Below are 20,679 nucleotides of genomic sequence, written 5' to 3'. Positions count from 1 at the left end.
CTGCAGCGGCGGCTCTGCCCAGGGCTCGCAGGTTTAACCAGACCCAGACCCGGACCCGGACCTGGACTCAGACCCAGACCCGGTTTCGAACCCGAACCCGAACCCATCCGGACCCGCCCGACCGCCTCCGCCGCCCCCGCCCCGTGCGCGCTCCCGCTGCTGCGGGGGGCCCCGCCCGTTCCGGCGGTGCGCGCGCACCCGGCCCGCCCCGCTTCCGCCGAGCGGCCGCGCTTGCAGCGTCATCCCGGGGGCTGGTTTGAATGAGACCCCGAGCGGGGCCGGGACCCGCCGCCGACACCGCCCGCCCGCTGCCTCCCGCCCCGACAGCGCCGCTCCCCGCCGCGCTTCCCCTTTCCCTTCCCGCCCGCCCGGGACGCGCCTCTCCGCCATGCCGCTCTTCTCAGGTGAGCGCGGCCCCGCCGCCCCGCGCACTCCCGGCGGGCCCGTCCCGGGCGGGAGCGGGCGGTGCCGCCCAGGGGCAGCGGGAGCGGGAGGCGCCGCACACGTGAGCGCCGATCCCGGCACTCGGGCCGGCGGCGGGAGCGCCGTGGCAGGCGCGGCCCGGCCGAGGAGCAGGGCGGGAGGGAGGGAGTGCTGGCCTGGCCCTGTGGGTGGCTGGGAGGGAGGGAAGGAAGGAGGGCGGGTGTCTCACACGTCCCGCGGGTCCCGGCGCTGCCCTGTCTCGGCTTGTTTGGGTTTTCTGCTAAAAGAGAAGTGGTGCTGCCCGTCAGGTGAGCCGGAGTTCTGCATCCGTGCCTCCGGATTTATTTAGGTGCGTCTACCTCTGCTCTTTTAAATCCATTATGTTCCAGGTAAAACGGGAGGAATCACAAACTCACATAGGTTGGAAAAGACCTCTGAGATCATCGAGTCCAACCTATGATGGTTCACCACCTTGTCAACTAGACCATGGTGCTAAGTGTCACATCCAGTTTTTCCTTAAACACCTCCAGGGATGGTGACTCCACCACCTCCCTGGGTAGTGCATTCTAGTGGGTAATCACCCCTTCTATGGAGAAATTCTTCCCAATGTCCAACCTAAACCTTAAGTGAAAACTTACTTAAATTGTGCTGCGTTCCTCTTGCCCTCCTTGCAGTGAGGCAAAGTTTCTATGGAAGACTGCAAGAGCCAAACCTCCAGTGACACTTCCTTGCTTATATCTCACAGGTCTGGTCTATTGGGGCGTTTTAGTTTTTTTAAGTTGTACGTGGCATCAGTACACAGTTTCTCCACTGTTTTAATTGTGTTTGTCAAACTGGGATGCTTATGTCAGTATAACAGAATTTTTCCTGAACTCATCCACATTTTGTCGACTCTTCCTCAATGGAGATATTCAAGAACTGTCTGGACATAATCCTGTGCCATGTACTCTAGGACGACTCTGCTTAAGCAGGGAGATTGGAGCAGATGACCCACTGTAGTCCCTTCTGACCTGACCTATTCTGTGATTTGTGTGAGCTGTGTTTTCTGATCAGTGGGGAAAATACGTCCTTCCTTTTTCTTACTTTCCATTATTTTCAAATTAACAAGTTTCTCTTTTGTTTTGGATGAAGTCTTGGTTGCGTTCTCTCAAGAGAAGACACTCATGCTTTTCAGTTCCTCCTCTTGAGTGCTGAGTTGTCAAAACCAGTGACACTAAAGATTAATAATTCCTAACTCTTCTGCATATTTAGCAGTGGATGCATGACTGTTCAAAAATTCAAAACCCAAAAGTCTGTGCAGCTGACTTGTTCAGTGACTGAGTGGGTTGTTTTCCTGGAAAATGGGGAAAGCCGTGTGCTTGGTAGGTCTTAAATATGCAAAATAATAAATTAAAAAACCCCAGATGGGTGGGCAAATCAGAAGGTACTTTCTGCTAGAAATACTGAAAAGTCAGTCATTGGAGTTGCTTTGTAGAATAATTTAGTCTTAACTTAGACTTAGTTGTGATTATTCTATCATATTATCCATCACAAGCACTGCATACATCTGAAACCTGAACCTTTTTGGAAGGGTTTTTTTAAATCATGACTTCTAAGAGTTTTGTGTTTAAAAAATAAAGGCAGCGTTGCTGTAATACATTTAAGTGAAATTGAAACACAGGTAGGAGAATGTGGCTTCCCTAAGCTCTGTTATTTCAGCCATTTACTGTGCATGCAGAATATTACTGCCTGCTGTATTTTACAGATTTTCAGCAAACCTTCAGCATGCTGAAGAAGCCTTGTGTACCTGTGATAGTGATAGGACGTGGTCAAAGGTGTTCATTAGAAACACGTGGCTTATTCCAGGCACTTTTTTGTCTGCTCTCGGTCGCTACTAACTTCCCTAAAATGAAGCTAACATTCCATTGTGCCACTCTGCTTGATGTTTCTGCTTGTGATCCCCTTTCCAGCATCAAGAATTATGCTTTCTGTAACCAAATTTCACTTCGCTTCTTAATTCCCATCCTGCACCTTTCCTGGGATCAGTAGCCTTGCTTTTGAAGGACGTTGTATTGTTTTCTGCTGAAGGAGAAGGGAAATGCTATGGAAAACTGAACTGGAATTGCACCCCTGAACTTCCTTCAGAAAGTTTGTTTGTTTGCAATGAACAGTACCAAGAGAATGGGAGAGTTGGTTCCAAACTGCTTTTGTGAAGACCTGCCTAAAGGATTTCTGATGGTCTTATACACATTCATTTCTTGCAAAGTTTCTCAGTATATATGTTGCTTACAATGGTTTTGTAGGATATATTTAGACTTGTTGGAAGTAGTATGTTCTGATGCCTGAGGTGCCATATAAAAAGGTGTCCTTTAGCTTGGTTATTAACAGGTTTTAAGACCTGAAAACTGAATGTTTTGAGACAGTATAAAGTCTTGGTGATCTTGGTAATTACATTCCTGTATATTAGGAAATAATCCAGTTTCAAAACATTTTGTTTGCAGTTAATGTGAAATGGGGAAAAGAGAAATTTGATGGCGTGGAGCTGAACACTGACGAACCTCCAATGGTCTTCAAAGCCCAGCTATTTGCACTGACTGGAGTTCAGCCAGCTAGACAGAAGGTTATGGTTAAAGGAGGAACTCTGAAGGTAGAAATCCACGTTTTTTCTGTTATTTCTAACTTTATTATGTGATAACACGAGCAATGACCATATTTTCAAGTGTTCCTCCAGAAGGTCTTTCGTTGTACCTGTTAAACTGATTGCACTTTTCTGAAAGAACTGTGCGTAATTTGTTGCCTACTGCTAGAAAATACTGGCAAAAGTTTGTAGCTAAATAGTTTTGAGATACACTGTTGTTTTAAAACACTTCTTTACTCTTTTATACCAAACACCGCTGTACATGGTGGCTTTCTTTTCCTGTTACTGTTTCAAGTTCAGAATCCAAATGCAACTTTTTCCTTTTTAGCTTGTTTAACAAAAGTTTCTCTAGCATTTCTTTGCTGTAGGCTTTCTGGTGTAATGAGATAAAGTCGACTTTGCTGCAAAAAGCTGTTTACATCTAAGCAGTGTTGAATAACAGATGAAGAACCTTATTGAAAAGATGACTTTGCTGCTTTTTACTTCAGTCAGACAAAACTTGATGATGTGTAAAGGGTTAATGTTGTGTAATCTTGGCTGAAACACAGTTGTATATTTAGAAATACATGATTAATATTAATGAAAATGCTTGCTTGTCTTTTGCTGCAAGATAATTAACTTGTCTTTTATTTTATTTCACAGGATGATGACTGGGGGAACCTAAAAATAAAGAATGTAAGTTCTCAGCAGTAACTAAATTTTACTAGTTTGATTTTTATTTTGGCATTTAAAGAAAGACTTAAAAGTGCTTGCTGTTTCTCTTTGAATGGGTAGCGCTTTCTTAAAAATCACATCTTGATGAAAAATAATTTTACAAGTGTCATACCTAAGGATGCTTACAGAGGTCTCACCATTGATTTGTAAAAAACCTTTCTTTGGCGTCAGTGGGGAAATCGCACCGTCTTCTTTGAAGCACTTGGGAGCACGTATTTCTTTCTTTCTTACAAGAAATGCTCTGAGTCTGAGCAGTGGTCCTTCTGTGTGGTCTGTCTGTGACCATAAAAATAAGTGATGTTATGTAGACAGAGCTTGTGAACCTGGGCACTGTCTGTGGATCGTTGTGCTCGTTCGTCCCCAGTGTGGACAACCTGTGTTGGGAATGCTGAAGTTACAGGTCTTTCTATGTCCTTTTATACCACCCTCCTGAAATTTGTTCTCCTGTACTAAATAGCTGCTGTTTATAAACAAAGCCATTAGTAATCTTAATTCATACCTTTGGCTAGTTCAAAAAGAAAACAAAAATTGAATGTATTTTTGCTGCTTACCTGTATAATATTGCAGTGAGGAATCCCACAAGTTTTTGTTTGGGTTTTTTTTTTTTTTTTTTTTGGGATCATTTTTGTTTCTGTACATATCTCGTAACATCTTGGAACATCTGTTACAGGTTTTGCTCCAGTTCTTCACTGAGCAGATTGACTTAGGTAGCATTACTCTTACCCCTGTAACTAGTTCGCAGTCATCCGTTAGCAGCCTGTAGATGCAGCTATTGTAGCAAAGTCATTCACCAAAAAACCCAGTAATATTCTTGTCCTTTTCTGCATACTGTTGTGCTAATAGCTGCCTTTATTAATTTTAATAATATTATATAAAAGTTCTAGGGATTTATTTGCACTGTCAAAGCAGTTTCTTTTCATTCTGTTGTTCATTCTCTTCCTTAACACTGTATTTTTTCAAGGCCCCAGATAGTAATTTTCGCCTCTTTTGATAGATCTTATTGTGTAGATGTACTCCTATTGAATGCTAAAAGACTCCTTTTCCTTATACTAGTTCAGCAAGCATGGTAACTTGATTGCTGCTTTTTTTCCCCCCCTTAAATGTTGGTCCTCATGCCTAAACTGATGGGGTAATTTAGGTTATTTTTTACTTTCCAATTAGTTTAATGACTTCAGAACTTGCCAGGCCAAAAGATGGCACCTCCCTTTCCTACTTGCTTTTCAAGTGAAAAAAAAATATCTGAACTCAAAGCTGTGGTCCTCATTATTACCCACATCTGTCTGAAATGTCTCCTCAGATTCCAAGTTAAGGATGAAGGACCTTTTTGTTGTTGTTTAGAGAATTCTGAGCTTGAGAACTTGAGACAGTTGATTGAAGCTCAAGTGTTCCAGCTTCTTTCAAATCAGAATTCGGTTGCTCAGTTACCCTTGGTAATTTGTAAGGCTTAAAGGAAAGAGGAATATTTGCACTCAAGTGTTGAAGGTGGTCCATCCCGAGTGGTCCATCAAGAGGGGAGCTTCTCTGAGCACTTCATGTTGGGGTGTTCCATGAATGTTAAGTTTAGTCCCAGTTGGCATCCCGCGTTGTCAGCTGTTGGCAAGCTCACTAGATGTTTCAGTGGAAACATCTAGCATGGATAATGCTGTGGTAGTGTTCTCAATAAGTACTTTCTAGGTAAGAGGAAGTTAAGGTATACCCTTAAATCACAGTAGTGCAGTGTTGGTTCTGTAAACCAAGAGAAAGGTTGTGTTTATTCTTGGGGAAATAGCTGAAATACGTTAAGAGCTTAATGATTTTTTTTTTTTTAACTGGAAATAACTGTTCTTAAATATTTATTGCTATTTTCGCTGTGTTTCAAGGGGATGACCTTACTGATGATGGGTTCTGCAGATGCACTTCCAGAAGAGCCAATTGCTCGACCCGTCTTTGTAGAAGACATGACAGAGGAGCAGTTGGCTTCAGCTGTAAGCATATTTCAAACTTTGGTTTCTTGTAAACCTCAGAGTAATGGCAAGTTTTTAAATACTTGCAGTTGCTTAAAACTGGATTTTAAAACTATAATGTGTGTTTACCATCTTCTCAAATAAACGCAAATTTACGTTGATGATCCAACTTGAAGCAGTGAGGAGAAGTCTGGGATTTAATTTAAAAGTCATATGATTAGTACTGTTTTTTCTTTGAGCAGGCAGCTTAGTAGATTTTCTAAAAATAGCATTGCTAATGTTTTTAAAGACAGAATTGTATTGCCCTTGCTGTATTAGTGTCCTGAACTTTGTCTGAACAAGGACTTTTAGATGTGCAAAATTGTTTCCTGCCTCTTTCATAGCTGTGGGAGGAAACCGGGATTTGTCTGGGGTAGGGTGTGTTTGGGGTTTTGTATGTCTGTGTTAGTAGTATTAAGTCAACTTTTCTTTGTGAAAAATGAAAGTAAGTTTGACATTAGTAGAACAGATTTTATGTCTTGCTTTATTGGAATAAAGTCTGAAAGAGCATAATTAATCTATTATTTTTTAATGAAGCAAATTCTGAGTTGTTTTCATTTTTACTATTTGAAAGACTTCATTTTCTCATCAGTCATTTGAACTGGGAGCTCTTTGTCACACTTAACAGTTGCATGACTGTTGTCAACTGTGCCTGCAGAATGGGAATACTTTTATGCATGTCTGTATGAAAAAGGATCTGTAGTTTAGGATTGTGTTTGTGCTTCAGGATTTAGTGCTTTCCAGGCTGCCTGCAGGTGAAGGATATTTATATATTTTTGAGATTAACCCCGTACACAGACTGAGATAACTGAGAGGCAAACAAGGAGATGATTGTGTCAGATAACATTTTGAAAAAGTTGGTCACAGTGCGTTTCTCTGCTTGAAATTTTGTAATACCTCAGAATTCAATTGTCTGTACTGCATGTGTTCAATGATGGAATACGTTATTAGTGTGTATTCAAATATTTAATTGGCATTGGTATGCAGTACTACTTCAGTTTCATTAAACTATGTGATTTTCCCTGGCAACTACCTAAGCATTCAGGATTAAAAAGAAAAAGAAATAAAAATGCTATTACATGGTAATTTATAGTTGTTTCTGAAACTGGTTAGTTTAATTATTAGTTGGCCTTCACATTTGTCAAATTCACAAGTTGTCTGAAAAGATCAGATTAATTATCTGTTGTAGACTTCTGAAGAGAAGTTTAAATAATGCTTTTGTTTCAGACTACAAACTCCATCACTTTCAGAGTTTTACTGAAAACTGATTTTAATTAAAACACCAGTTTTTTGTGCAAATGTATTCATGTGGAACTTTCCTGGAAATAGAACTTTAAGGTCAAAACTTGAATGAGATTATAACTGAACTTTCTGAATGACTGCCTGCTTGAAGAATATGTTCATTAAACTAAACATGCACAGGAAAGAAAACCAAAGCATTCCTGAATGTCCCCTAAAAACAGCGAATGGTGAAATGATTAATATAACCATAAAATGCATCTGGAAAACTTCATAGAGTTTGATGGAATATTCCACGTTTTATGCATCTCTGATAGCTCGTCTTCTTAGAAGTTGATGTAACATTACAGTGTTTATAAAAAATGGTTGCACATCTCTCTGACCTTTAAGCACCCTTGTGAATTTTTTGGTAGATGGAATTGCCATGTGGATTGACAAACCTTGGCAACACTTGCTACATGAACGCTACGGTTCAGTGTATCCGTTCAGTGCCAGAAGTGAAAGAGGCCCTTAAAAGGTAGGATTCAGGACAAAAATACCATGACTAAAATGTATTGTTTAGCTTATGAAATAAGCTTATTTTGTGGAACTGCTATCTTAATACTGATATAGATTATCATAACAATCTGTTACTCTTTAAAACTATTCAAGGTTAACATAATGATTGAAAGTTTATCCTGTGGCTGTGTTAGTCTGTACTTTAATAAAGAACTTACGGCTGAGTATTTCTTGGGACTGGCTTTTAGTAGAGAGAATGTGTTTTGCCTAGCTGGAAAGTGCTTCCTATCAAGACTTGTTTAAAATGCTAAAACAAGCTACTGAACTCCTGACCCTGTTTTTTGGTTAGTTTTTATGGTCTTGTTCTGTATAGAAGAATCATATTGGGAGCCCAGTTCCTTTGAGGAATATTTCCTTCAATGGCTTTATTGTACAACGTGTTTTCAGGTGTGAAATTCTGATGTTACTGACATATGCTACTTGGAGGTACAGCAGGAAGTTCTGAGATAGGACCATAGATGTTATTGTGGTTGCAAACTGGAACATGCCAGAGTTGTGTGGATGTCTAGGAAACAGAAGACATACCTTTATGGAATTTTGTTTCATTTTCTAATTTGTTCTGATTGTAGGATAACTTTTCTGATTTTTGTTTGTTTGTTTTTGTTATTCTGGACTGAAATGTGAAGATGACCAGTGTAGGTTTTGTTTTTTTTTTTTTTTTTTTTTTCTTGTAAGGGATCTGCAAGAAACTCAGAGGAAAAAAGAATAACTGGTAATGTGAGCCTGAATTTGTCCTCCTGATGAATTGTAACGAGAAAACAATCAGTATTTTAGAAAAGTGAGAATTAGGTAGAGCATTACCATCTTAGGGTTAACTTAATTCCTTTAAAACACACTGCTTTCTTGATTCCATGGTACCCAGCTGGATATTCTGGATTACTGTAAACACTGGTTATTTAAGTAGTTATAAATTTTTCTTCATTCTGTTAGCAGGTGAACCTTAATTATTTAGCACTGAGGACTATTTGTGAATCACAGAAACTTAAAGGTTTTTATTGTTTGTCAGTGTTGCCATTTTAGCAATGTCTGTTTTTTTCCATGTGAAGGACTCTTGAGTTGTTGCATTGAATCAATATTTGACAGATTTAAGGTTCCAAATGGCAAAATGTAGCCTGTGAAACTGGCAGAGTGCAGTACAAAATATGGCTGTATTGTCTGTGGGAAGTTAGGTTCATACTCAGATTCAAGCTCTGGTTTTGCCTGGAGATTTAGCCCTTATTTGGTGTCCTCTGCTTGATGACAGCATGGAAAGCTGTAGGGTATATGGCAGTAGGACAGGGGTGAAAGGGCTCACATGGGAAAGCTTAATGTTACAACTTTGTTTCTCACCACCTGCTCCAGTGGTCTCCATGTTTTGTAGCATATCAGGGAAAGTTTCCTGCTCATCATTTACGAATTGTCAGAATTTTAAAAGTGCAGTCTGAGATTGGAGAATGTGTGAGACCCTCCTTTCGCTTAACAGCTTATATGCTTTGAGGAGTCCATCTGTTCCTCATCCAGCTGCTAAATTAAGAATTCTTTCAAAGAAGAGTGGTAAGTTCTAGTAATGTGGGTGGACTCCCATACCTCTACAATGTAGGAAATATCTCTCCAAGGAAATGTTGCACCTCTCAGTGTTTTGCTTCTGCTGTGCAGGGAGGAAGCAAGCCTGCCTTCCATCTCTGTGCATTGTATCTGCCATCTATCCTCAAAAGTGGCTTTTTTCCATGTATTTGAAGGATACATGTTTCAGAAATAGGGTAACTTTTATTTAGACTTTTTATTTTTAAAGAAACTGAGAAATCAAGTCTTTGAGGCAAATGGATTAGGGAAGTAGCAGTGATGTATCCAGACTTCTTGGTCTGCCTTTATTTATTGTCTGAAGGATGCCAGTTTTCCTTTGCTTCCATGCAGTGCTTGCAAAATATCCAAGACTTTGAGGTGAATGTGAGTAAATCTTACCTTCAGTTACTTCTGGTTTGGTGATTGATTTCCTTTGATATATTTAAATAAATCTAGCAGCTGCCTGCTTCGTGATCTAAAAACCCAACTGCTCTTCTTAATTGTGTTTAATTGCATGTAAATTATTTTTCTTTTCCTTTAGGTATGGTGGTGCCTTAAGAGCTTCAGGAGAAATGGCCTCTGCTCAATACATTACTGCAGGTTAGTGTTTAGAGTAGAAAACAGGGTTTTAAACTAGTGTATGATTTCCTGCTAACTGCAGATGAAATTTGCACTTAGAACCCTGTGTATTGTTCTTTGGTACATATGCCTTAGGAATTAAAGATCTGCTAGCACTGGAGGATTCCTTTTGCCTTTAAGGGTTATTCTGCCCCTGCCTGCAAAGCGTGTATCTCTGCATATTGCCCAGCTGCGCTCTGGGGAAAAGATTCAAGTGTGGTCTAGGCTTAGATAGAAATAATTTGTATCTTGTAACTGTTTCACATGTAGGCATAGAGTAATTGGAACTTCCTAAAGCAGTCTCCATCCATCCATTGGTTGATTTGATCATTTTGCTAGAAATATTTTAGTGTGCTGTTCTTTGTTCCGCTTAATGGTAGGCTAACGCCATACTCCTGGAATTTCATTGGTAGTTTTTAATGATTTGTTGGCTGAGCATTATTGTTAGGGTAGTAGCTGATGCTTTATCAGTGGTCTTAGCCTTTACCCCAGAGATCCAGCTTTCATAACTGAAATGGAAAGTAGTGTCTTCAAAATGAGAATTATTCTTTGTTTTGGTGATCTGGGTGCTCACAACATGGGAGCTCACGATGGCCCCGTATCTCAAGTTCTAACTAGAATTCTAGTTAGACCCCTTACACTTGAACAAGGGTACTACTTGTCCGCTTTTTCTTTTTTTACTCTATTTCATTGCCCCACTAAGATGCTGGGCCAGGACACTGGGATTTCTACCAGTCCATTTAAGGAAAAACAAAACAATATAAGGAAGGAAAGGTCCAGTTTGTGGGTATGCCTGCTGATCGAATTTTGGGGTGGTAAGTTCAATGGTTACTCTATACAGCCGTGCCTGCCCCTCCCCTTTTAACTGCCTTTACTTCGTGTCCCTTGTTTTCTTTTTAAGGTGACAGCTCTGCTTCTTAGTTGTTTTTTTTTTTAATAGTTTAAGTAATTTGTAGTTAATTCTTGGGTGCTGAGCTGTTCAGGAACTCCTGCATGACACTTGTGGCATTTTTTTTTTCAATTGCTGTGTCATATCAGTTATACCTTTTATCAAAGTCAGTGAAGATACTTCTGAAAGAGAGGAAGCAACTGACCTTGGTTCCTTGTAATCTTGCCTTTGTTCACTTACTCAAGAGTACCATTCATTAGTCTCTCCATTTGTAAATTAGTGACCATGCAGACTGTTGCCTACCTCACAGGGTTGTTGTGAGGATTAACAGGTCTCTGAAGTGACCTGTGGATTTAAAATGCTGTAGCCTGGGTAGATAAGATATAGGTGGTAGGGTGTGGAGCAAAAAAGAAAGCCATGTGTGTTGTCATGCAGTCAGTATCATTTGTTGGTTTGCACATAGTTATAAGCTGTCTGCACATATGCATACACATACTTGTTTTCCCGAGTCTTAAGCATGAGTATTTCCTAGATATTTTAGTTGGGAAAAATGAAAGGTTTTTTCCCAGTAGTTGGTGGAACTTAAGTTACTCTAGAGGATGGATTGTGAATGCCTTCTGGTTTCTCTAGGTGTAGTCCTCTTGTTCCTCAAATGTGTTTCAAATGAAATCTTAATTGCTCAAAAAATTTATTTTATTTTATTTTTTGTTAGCAACCAGGAAAGACAAGGCATTATGTGCTGAACTCTCAGAATTGTCATCTTTATGGTTGCAAAGTCATGCTCACAAATGAGATCTTAGGTGCAGCTGTTATGCCACCTGGAAAACTTGATTCTACTTTGGAAAGATCAAATTAGACACTGTTAAATGATTTGTCTTTGAATGTTGTTGCTGGTTTACTATTCTTTTTACACTTCCTGCCATGTTTTAATTGTTTTTGCACTTCTCAAAGCATTCACTTACTTTTTCTTCAAGCTCTTAGAGACTTGTTTGATTCCATGGATAAAACTTCCTCCAGTATTCCACCTATCATTCTCCTGCAGTTTTTACATATGGCCTTCCCACAGTTTGCAGAGAAAGGGGATCAAGGCCAGTACCTTCAACAGGTAAAGACCGATTATTAGCTTATTGTTTCAAAATTTTATAGTATATTGGAAGTTGGGAACAAGAATATTTTAAAACTTCCCTTCTCTTGTGAAAATGATTTATCCCAGTAAAGTGTCTTTTTGTAGCATGGAAAAGTTGAGCATAGTATCAATTGCTAGCTCTGAAAATGCATGGTGGAATTAGGGAGAAATTCTTACTTAAGGAATCCTTACAATTTTTTTTTTTAATAGAATAAAGGTTGATGGGTTTAATATTACTGAATCATAATGCTACTAGTCAGATGTAATGTTGTGTTCTCTTCCTAGGATGCCAATGAGTGCTGGGTGCAGATGATGAGGGTGCTACAGCAGAAGCTGGAAGGCATAGAAAGTGATACAGTTATGGAGGTAATTGTAGTCTTACTCTAACCAGCTAGATTTTTAATATTTCACATATTTTTTTCCCATGTACTATCTGTTAGTGAATTCTTTAACATGTAGTACAGTGAGTGAAATTGCTTTCTGATGTGTTTGGTCAGCATAGTGCTGCCTACATCATGTCAGCCATGCTGTGTAGTGTACTAAAGGGATGCCTCCACTCTGGGCTTTGTAAGGCATGTGTTGGACCAAGCTGGTGGTGACATACTCACATGCATGGCAGCTGGCCCTGATAACCTGTGAATTCAGTGCATAAGAACTTTTTATCTCTGAAAAAAGTGTGCTACAGTTTTAACTTAAACTATTTTAAGCAGACAACTAACCAAATCAACCTCATAAAAAAATTGCCTAAAGTTTTCTCCCCAAGATTTTACCAGACCACCTCTCTTCTTTCTCTGTAAACTGTTGGCAATGGCAAAAATCTGATACTACCCTGAAATTTAAGATAGATTTAAATGGGGGAGGGAGGTGTGAGTTTTTGATTGAAACCTTGCTTGCTAATGTGCTTTGATGTGTTTTTAGTAGCATGCTATAAGCACATTGGTTTTGAAACCTTTATGCTGTGTAAAAAGATTGACTGACTAGGAAAAAATGCACCTGTAGAAAGACTAAGGAATAGGCTTTAAAGAATTTAAATAAATGAGGTTATTTTGTCTGTAGAGAAGACTGTATTTACATGCTATTTCAAGTTATATCATAAGAGAATTTGTTTTACAGACAGACTCTGGAGCTACAGCAGCATCTTCTAAAAAGAAGAGTTTAATTGATCAATTCTTCAGCATTGAATTTGAAACAGCGTATCCTAAAGATTAAGGCAACACACAATGAGCAGCAATTTCACACTTTATCCGTTGAGTTCAGAGATGAAAAGCATTGTTCAGAATAGTATAGAAAATTAAGGTGTGTGTTGTGGAAGAGGGGGAGTGATGTCGTGCAGGAGTACACGGAAGTTGAAGTTAAGATTGGATGTACTTTGATAGAGGGGATGATGGGGGGAGGAAGAATGGTAATGGAAATTTACAGAAAAAAACTCGTTGACTTTAAATAGCAGATTTCTTCCCCACAGAAGACTGGCACTCGTCAGATTGGAGGATGCTGACATGTTTTATCCAAATGAAAGTAGTTATTGTCCTAAATAGCCCTTTTTTGGCTGGTAGGGGTGTGTTGCTGCTATACTTGTCGTACTAAACATGCACAGAAGGTAGTGTGATTGATTTCTTAAAAAATAAATTAGGTGTCCACTCTTAGATGAGTGAGAAACAAATGCAGCTGACAACTTTGTAGTAGCTTCTTTACAGCAAGAACAAAAAGTATATGACCACGTGGGGCACGCATATCTCATGGCAAGTGTTACCCTTTTCCCACTTCTCCACCCCAAAATCCTGGCTGTCATGAAACCGAGCACCACTTTAGAAAGAATTACTCTGTGCATTTCACTTGTCTGAAATAAGGAAGCATCCCCTTAGGTGAGGTGCTGTAGCTCATAGCTTGGTAGTAATGAAGAATAAAGACCTATTTTAAGGTAAGAGTCACACATCTCTCTCCCTGTATCGTGATGTTTGTTATCCTTGAAATAGCTGGAGTTGCAGAATATGTAGCTAAGAGTAATGATGCCTAAGCAGTAGCAAGAGGAAGAGGCTTGTTTGAAAAGGGGTGTTGCAAACCTTCAAAGTGTGATTGTGGCAACGTTTGTAGAATAGGTGCAGTCAGAAAAAATAGCTAGTTGGAAAGAGGTGGATGAGAGAAAAGGATAGTAGGGGTAGAAGTATGAAAAGAGAGGACAGACAGAACAGTTAGAAGAATGCGTAGAAAACAATGAAAGAATGGACTTTATTTCAGTGAAGAGGACAGATATAAAGCAGGGAAAGGAGGCTGTGCATGTTGAAAGAAAGGAGAAGTCTGGCCAGGAGCAGGAAGAGGAGAATTTTATTAATTATAAACAGCAATGGAGTATAATGTTGCTCTGACTTGGTGTTGGCAGCCAGTTGGTATGTTTTGTGTTGTGGGGGTTGGGTGTTGGGGTGGGGAAGAAAGAGCAAAGCAGGCCTCAGCTTAAATGGTGATCAAAGACTTATTTTACTTTTTTTGGTATGCTGTCTGCTTCAGATGCCCCTTGTCATTAGCCAAGAAGGAACAGATTGGTCAGAAGGAACGGCTCTTTCAAATCTTTTATGCACAAGTACAGAATTCCCTTAAATTACTGCACTGTTTTCATCAGACTAGTAGTTCAGCTCTTGGTGCATGATGGTTTTCCTTAATTTTGTGAAGCATGAAATGTACAGAAGCCGAAGAAGAGGAAGTAACTAAAGGAAAGGAGAATCTGCTTCAGCTTAGCTGTTTTATCAATCAAGAAGTGAAATATTTGTTTACAGGACTAAAATTGGTAAGCCATCGCAACTTTTATTTAATTGAAATTCTAGATGACCTCTGTTTTTCATCTGTGACTTGGAATTGACATCTGCTCTCCAAGCTTTACAAAGTTTCAAGAATCTTTTTGGTGTTCAGTGGGAAGCTGGCTGGGAAGTGAATTGCATGTTAAATGTCAAGTAGACTTCAACAGAGCATTTTCTGGACCCTGACATGGTCTTCCCCATGCAGGTAACCACGTGCAGGACAGTTTACTACTTCTTTGTTCAGCTGGCTTTCACTCTAGACTGAACAGTATCATGATTTAAGTGTGCAGTAGTTGCTTCCCAAAAAATCCAAAAGTCAGCTTTAAAGTAGTGTGGCACTTTGGTTGCTCAGATAAAGAAAAACCAGATGATGGAACAATTAAACTTAAATTTGATTTTGAAGGAGGTGTTGTTTTCCATGAGAAAGCATCATCTTTAAACTTTGTTTAAGTAGAACTTCTTAAAGTAAAGTAGTCTGTGCTTTACATGTATCTGTGTATAGATATATTTTGAAATTCTATGGGCTCTCCAAACATGGAGAGTCTGAAGTAGCAAGGAGAGGAGCACTTGTATAAGTACTGGTGATCTGGTTTGTACTTGACTAAAACCAAGTTGCATGGTTCTCAGAAAATCTTTGTATCTGCTTTTTCTTCTTTTTTTTTGACAGAATTTAGAAGAAAAAGTAAGATAAAATAACTAATGCTCACAAATTAAAAATATTATGAAAAAAAACACTTCGCTTTTAGGCCAAAAAATCTAGAATTGTTATGCTGGATTGCCTGTAGCAAGAGAGTTGCAACACTAAGAACCAGGCTGGTCTTTCCCTGATTTTTATAAGGACACCAACTGTCTCCTTATGTCCAGCTCTGTCTGTTTGAGACAGAGCTGAGAAATGTGCAAATATTCTCATCACAAGAAACTTCAGATTTTCTTTAGTTGTTACAACCATGTTACAACCATGCCACAATACATTTGTAACCAAATCCAGATACAGTTCATAACCAAATCCTATTGTTCTATTCCTGTAGAGTAAAATTTTCAGCAGAGAGAAACTTACTGTTGTCAGGGCTCAGGAATGAGCCTGGAGCTGAAGGAATGAATGGACATGGTCTTTCGGCCAAGGAATTTCAAAGTCCTGTGTTTCACAATGGCTGATAGCAACACAAGAGACTGGCAGAACAGGATTTAGTTTATGGTTTGTTTACCCCTATTGTACTTTTCTTTAAGCTGTGTTTTATGATGAACATGTATTACTTGTTTTTCTTTAAACAGCGTCTTCAGGAGGAAATCACCAAACTCTCTCCAACGCTGCAGAGAAATGCACTCTATATCAAATCTGTGAGTGGTACTTCTGTTTCTCTCTGTAATTCCTTTAAATTTTGTCAATTTTCTGTCCCAAAACACAGTCATTGCTGCAACAACATGTGATTTATGTTCGTAAAGCATCTGAATATCCACTACCAAGAAACTTAAAACCAGTTGAAAATTATTTCTTTGAGTACAGTTCTATACAGAGCTTCAGAACAGGAGACCTTGTTGTATTCCTATGGGTTTGTGTACAAATATGTTCCCATAATAGGCTGTAGTGCTTAAGATCTGTGAATACCAGAAGTAATAGCTTTTTCTAATTTGTTTTTCTGTAGTCCAAAATTAGTCGCTTGCCAGCGTACCTGACTATTCAGATGGTCAGATTTTTTTACAAAGAAAAAGAATCTGTGAATGCCAAAGTTCTTAAGGTAAGTTTTTTATGTATTGAAGTTTAAATCTTCTTTGTACTTTTCTGTGAGTTTTTTTATTGTAAGTAGGTGACTAGTACTTTAAGAGTATTTACGAAATTGTTTGCTTTTAAATTGCATTTAAAAATATTAACAAAGTAGCTTTGTCCCAGTTGTGATGGTGTGTGGCAAACTACACTATCAGACTGAGGGAGGAGGTGAGATGCAGGAGTGAATTTGCCCCAGTGCTGTTAGGATGTCTTTTGGTGTCTTTTCACCAGTGGTTCAGAGGAGAATGTTTAGTTAAGGAGAGGGCCATGCTTTCAGTTGTTGAGAGTAAGTTGATGAGAAATGTTTATGCTGTCAAACACTTCCTGTCTTAGTTACTTTAATTGTTTGGCTTTCTGATGGACAAATACAGGAACCAGCTGCCAACAGGCAAATGTTCCAGTTTTGTTTTCTGTTGGCCTTGGCTGAGAGACCTTGTAGGCTGCCCAGGGAGCATCATGATAGATGCTCCTTTCTTACAAGAGGAGGAAAGGAAATAAAGATTGAATTTTAGAGGATTGTTTGGATAGCAAATACTGACACTTTTTGCAAGTGTACAGTCATTCTACATGCCTTTTTTTTTTTTTCTTTACCCTCCATAAGTATTTCTGTAGTGTAAAAGTAGGACAGTTAACAGTAAAGAATCTGATTTATTAAGTATTAATGTATACTGAATGTAGTAATTTATGGTGGTTTGTTTATACTGAATTAGACATTCTGCTGTGGTGGCACTGTAGCCCTTTAGGTAAGTACTGCACAGCAGGTTGCCATAAATGTGAAGAGAGCTTCATTTAATTTGACTTATTGTGGTCTTCCCGTGGTAGAATGCTTTAATGTGGAGTACCAAATTATGCTAATAAGTCTTTATGCTCTTTACTTCCTAGGATGTTAAATTTCCTCTTATGTTGGATGTGTATGAGCTGTGTACGCCAGACCTTCAGGAAAAAATGGTTTCTTATCGATCAAAATTCAAAGATCTAGAAGACAAAAAAGTAAATCAACAGCCAAAGAATGTAAGTCTCCTGACGTTGTAATTAAGTCATACATCTGAAATTGGGGTACTAATAAGGACTAGAGAAAACTTGACATCCTTAAAGATATTATTTTCTTATGTATTATGTTTGTATTGAGCTTTAGATCTCTTTATCATGCATCTTCATGAAAATAACAAGATCTGCTTTGGTATAATTGGTTGATGAGAAATGTTAAATGCTGTAGACAGACAGCATGTATTTAATGTACTAAAATGTAGTGCTTCTGCTTACCAGGGCTATGCTTAAAAGTTTTCTGTGAATTACAAAAAATTATTCTCTTCAACTTTTACTGTTTGCTGGCTGGTCACTTTTGAAGTGCCGTGTAGGAAGCTGTCCCCTGCTCACCAGCTGGAAAGGGTTGTACAGGGGACTGCTACGTGTCTGACTGATAAAATTTAGAATATACATACCATTGAGCTTAAAATTAGTACTCTGAAAACTTGGTAAATGGTTTCATGTCCTATCCTATGTACATGTTCTAAAACCGACTTCTCTGTCTTGAATGAAAAAAAAAAAAGAATGAGCTAAAAGTGTAGTGCTTTAACCATTTTTTTAAAGTTTGCTAGTCTTTTCCTGGCTTAACTCCTGGCAAATTCATTTAAACATTTGGGTAAGGCTTGCATCTCCTCTTGCACAGATGGGAGCAAGGAAAAAGTGTTTTTTCAAACAAAATGTATTGGCACTTAGAGTCTGTCTCTGGTATTTTTGTATTGGCACTTCTGCTGCCAGCAGGCCCCTAACAAGGAATCAGTCTTCAGCTGCAGAATTGTTTCATAAACAAACCCATAAATCTGGTGGCTAAACAGTGTAGGCAATACATGTTAAAATGGTTATATATTTGCTTTAAAACTGGTCTTGCTTAGATAAGGCTTTTTTATGTCCACCTAAAAAATACAGTAATGGCACTTGTTTCAAGTTGAACAAAAAATGTTTAGACTTTTAGAAACGTTTAAATCAATGGAGAGTTGGAATTTGATACAATTGTGCTAAAGCTTTTATTAAAGCATTCCACATTAATTCAGCATATTCTGTTTTTTAGTCTAGTAAAAGCGATGGTGCACAGAAAGAAGTTAAATATGAACCATTTTCTTTTCCTGATGGTGAGTACAGGGAAGCAAATCTACTTTAAAGTAACTTTCTGTTCACTTGTATTTGAGTGTGTAGGAGTATTTTGGGAACCCTGGCTCCTTTTAATGCCTTTGAAAATTATTCTTCAGAAACTGACAGAAATTTAAAGAATGGAAAGATTAGGTGAACCAGAACGTTGAGATAGTCAGAGGCATAATTGCCATCCATCTGACAGGCTGCTGATAATAGAAGACATGCACATCAAAAGACATTTGCATGTAATGTGCAGTTGTTTTGCTCTCTACCTTGTCAGTGGGTGGTAGAAAGCTGAAATGAAAACAAAAACTTAAACTGGACTTGTAGAAGTGTTGTGGTTGTGCTGGTGCTGCCTCAGTTTTGGGGGGCTTGAAGATGGAAGGCCCGAAATATTCACCCTTTGCATTACATCAGTCATGTTTATGGATATATGTTTATTTCATGAGAACACACAACATCCTGGGTTTCCTGAGAGACTCTCCTGGCTGAGAGCTGCTGCTTTTAGTTCACAGGGGTTTTGTACTGTCCTGTACATGGGGTTTTACTCAACTACAGTGCTGCAGCATGGTTAATGTGTCTTGGGTCTGCAAGCTGCTCAAAATACTGCAGCTGTTCAACTAGGACTCAACATAACTTTTTTTTTCCCCTCTCTTCCCTCAGATATTGGTTCTAACAATTGCGGCTATTATGACCTGCAGGCAGTGCTAACACATCAAGGCAGATCAAGTTCCTCTGGGCATTATGTGTCTTGGGTTAAAAGGAAACAAGGTAAAAAAAATTAACAAATTGCAGCACTGTTAACCACCCTTCACAGCTCCTTTCATTGAAGAGGCTGTTAAGCAACCGTAGATTTTATGTATAGATAATCCTCTTGTTTTTCTTGCAGATGAATGGATTAAATTTGATGATGACAAAGTCAGCATTGTTACACCTGAAGATATTTTGAGGTTATCTGGGGGTGGAGACTGGCATATAGCTTATGTTCTACTCTACGGGCCTCGCAGAATTGAAGTGGTTGAAGATGAAGCTGAACAGTAGTCTTCCGTTTTAGTCATTCTGCCTAGGTGTGAAATAAATGTTGATTACTGATCACTTCTTTAACCCCAGAGCTTTAGCAAGTGGATACATAATTTGTTCAAACCTTTTCATGTGAAGAGGGATATTGTTTTAAAACTGATCCATGTACCAATTAGTCACTACTGGACTGGACTGCCAATTGTGGTGGTGACAATACTTAAAATAGCTTTAATGTCTTGCAGAAGATAATTTTTTTTTTTTTTAAATGAGCCTCTCCTCCTTCTTCTCTAATGTCATCAAGTATTTATTACACACCTACTCTCACATTTGTTACTCTTGCATGGTTTATACCACAATTCAGTAGCTGTCCATCCTTTGCCTTACCTGGCAGTTTTGTTAGGAAGGTAGAAGAGGAACCGTTGCCTTGTCGTGTAACTCAGTGCTGCTGCCCGTAGCCAACAGCTGTGGCTACAATCAAGTATTTGTCCAGCCTGACCTGCTGATTCAGTCTGTTCTGTTGCTGGCATCTCATGATTTCAAAATAAATTGTGATCAGCAATGTGTCTCCATTAAAAACAGTTCCTGTCCTGGTAGTGTAGACAGTATGTGTTTGTTTTCACTTCTTGGGCCACCACTGATGAATGTCTCAGAGCAGTCAAGGAATAAAGCCACTTTTTTTTAAGCTGTAGGGATGCTTCTCCTGTCCTGTTACTCTTTACTCAGTAGCTAAGTCGAGTGTGGTGGCTGCAAAACTGGACTTTGCTTACTTACAAGAACTTCTTTAGTAACTGTGTCTCAGTGTGACTGCAGTAAAAGAAACAGCCAATACTATCAAGAAAAGCACTATCAAGGCCATCACCACACTCATCCCACGGTGTGGAGGTTCCCAGTGTTGATGTGTCTCAGTCTCTTCTGGGACAGCTGGTCCATATTCGTATGAAATACCTTCACTTTTGTTGTTATAGGGGTGAGTTTGCCTGTGCCTCACTTGCTAGGAGGGGGCCCCTCTTTTACCCTTCCCTGGGGACAGTGGCATCAGCTGTGACCTTCACAGGTGGTTTCTCTGCCTTAAAATTGTGTTGCTGGTTGCTGCAGTGCCACCTTCCCTGCACAGCATCCCCTGGGAGCACACCAAAGGCCTCAGGGTATATTATATCAATTGCATGGTACTTAAGGGCAAGCCCTGCCCAGTAAGGAAGCCCCAGTGGTTCTGTTCTTGTGTGCACTACAGAAACACTACAGACTTTCCCCCCTGTTAAATGCT

General features: G+C 39.3%; 1 protein-coding gene across 1 annotated transcript; it reads left to right on the top strand.

The window, feature by feature from the left end:
- Positions 1 to 234: 234 nt before the first annotated feature.
- Positions 235 to 20,103, top strand: USP14 (ubiquitin specific peptidase 14). The gene is made up of 16 exons (XM_027638533.1): positions 235 to 404; positions 2,904 to 3,049; positions 3,683 to 3,715; positions 5,614 to 5,718; positions 7,389 to 7,492; positions 9,617 to 9,675; positions 11,557 to 11,687; positions 11,994 to 12,074; positions 12,822 to 12,901; positions 14,373 to 14,487; positions 15,770 to 15,835; positions 16,141 to 16,233; positions 17,145 to 17,273; positions 18,334 to 18,394; positions 19,059 to 19,166; positions 19,285 to 20,103. Exons 1-16 carry the CDS (start codon positions 389 to 391, stop codon positions 19,434 to 19,436), a joined length of 1,479 nt encoding a protein of 492 aa, XP_027494334.1. The 5' UTR covers positions 235 to 388; the 3' UTR covers positions 19,437 to 20,103.
- Positions 20,104 to 20,679: the final 576 nt, after the last annotated feature.

Source organism: Corapipo altera, unplaced genomic scaffold, assembly GCF_003945725.1.
Source record: "Corapipo altera isolate COAL_440 unplaced genomic scaffold, ASM394572v1 49, whole genome shotgun sequence".
Lineage (NCBI taxonomy): Eukaryota > Metazoa > Chordata > Aves > Passeriformes > Pipridae > Corapipo > Corapipo altera.
This window is presented reverse-complemented; position numbering and strand designations above follow the sequence as displayed.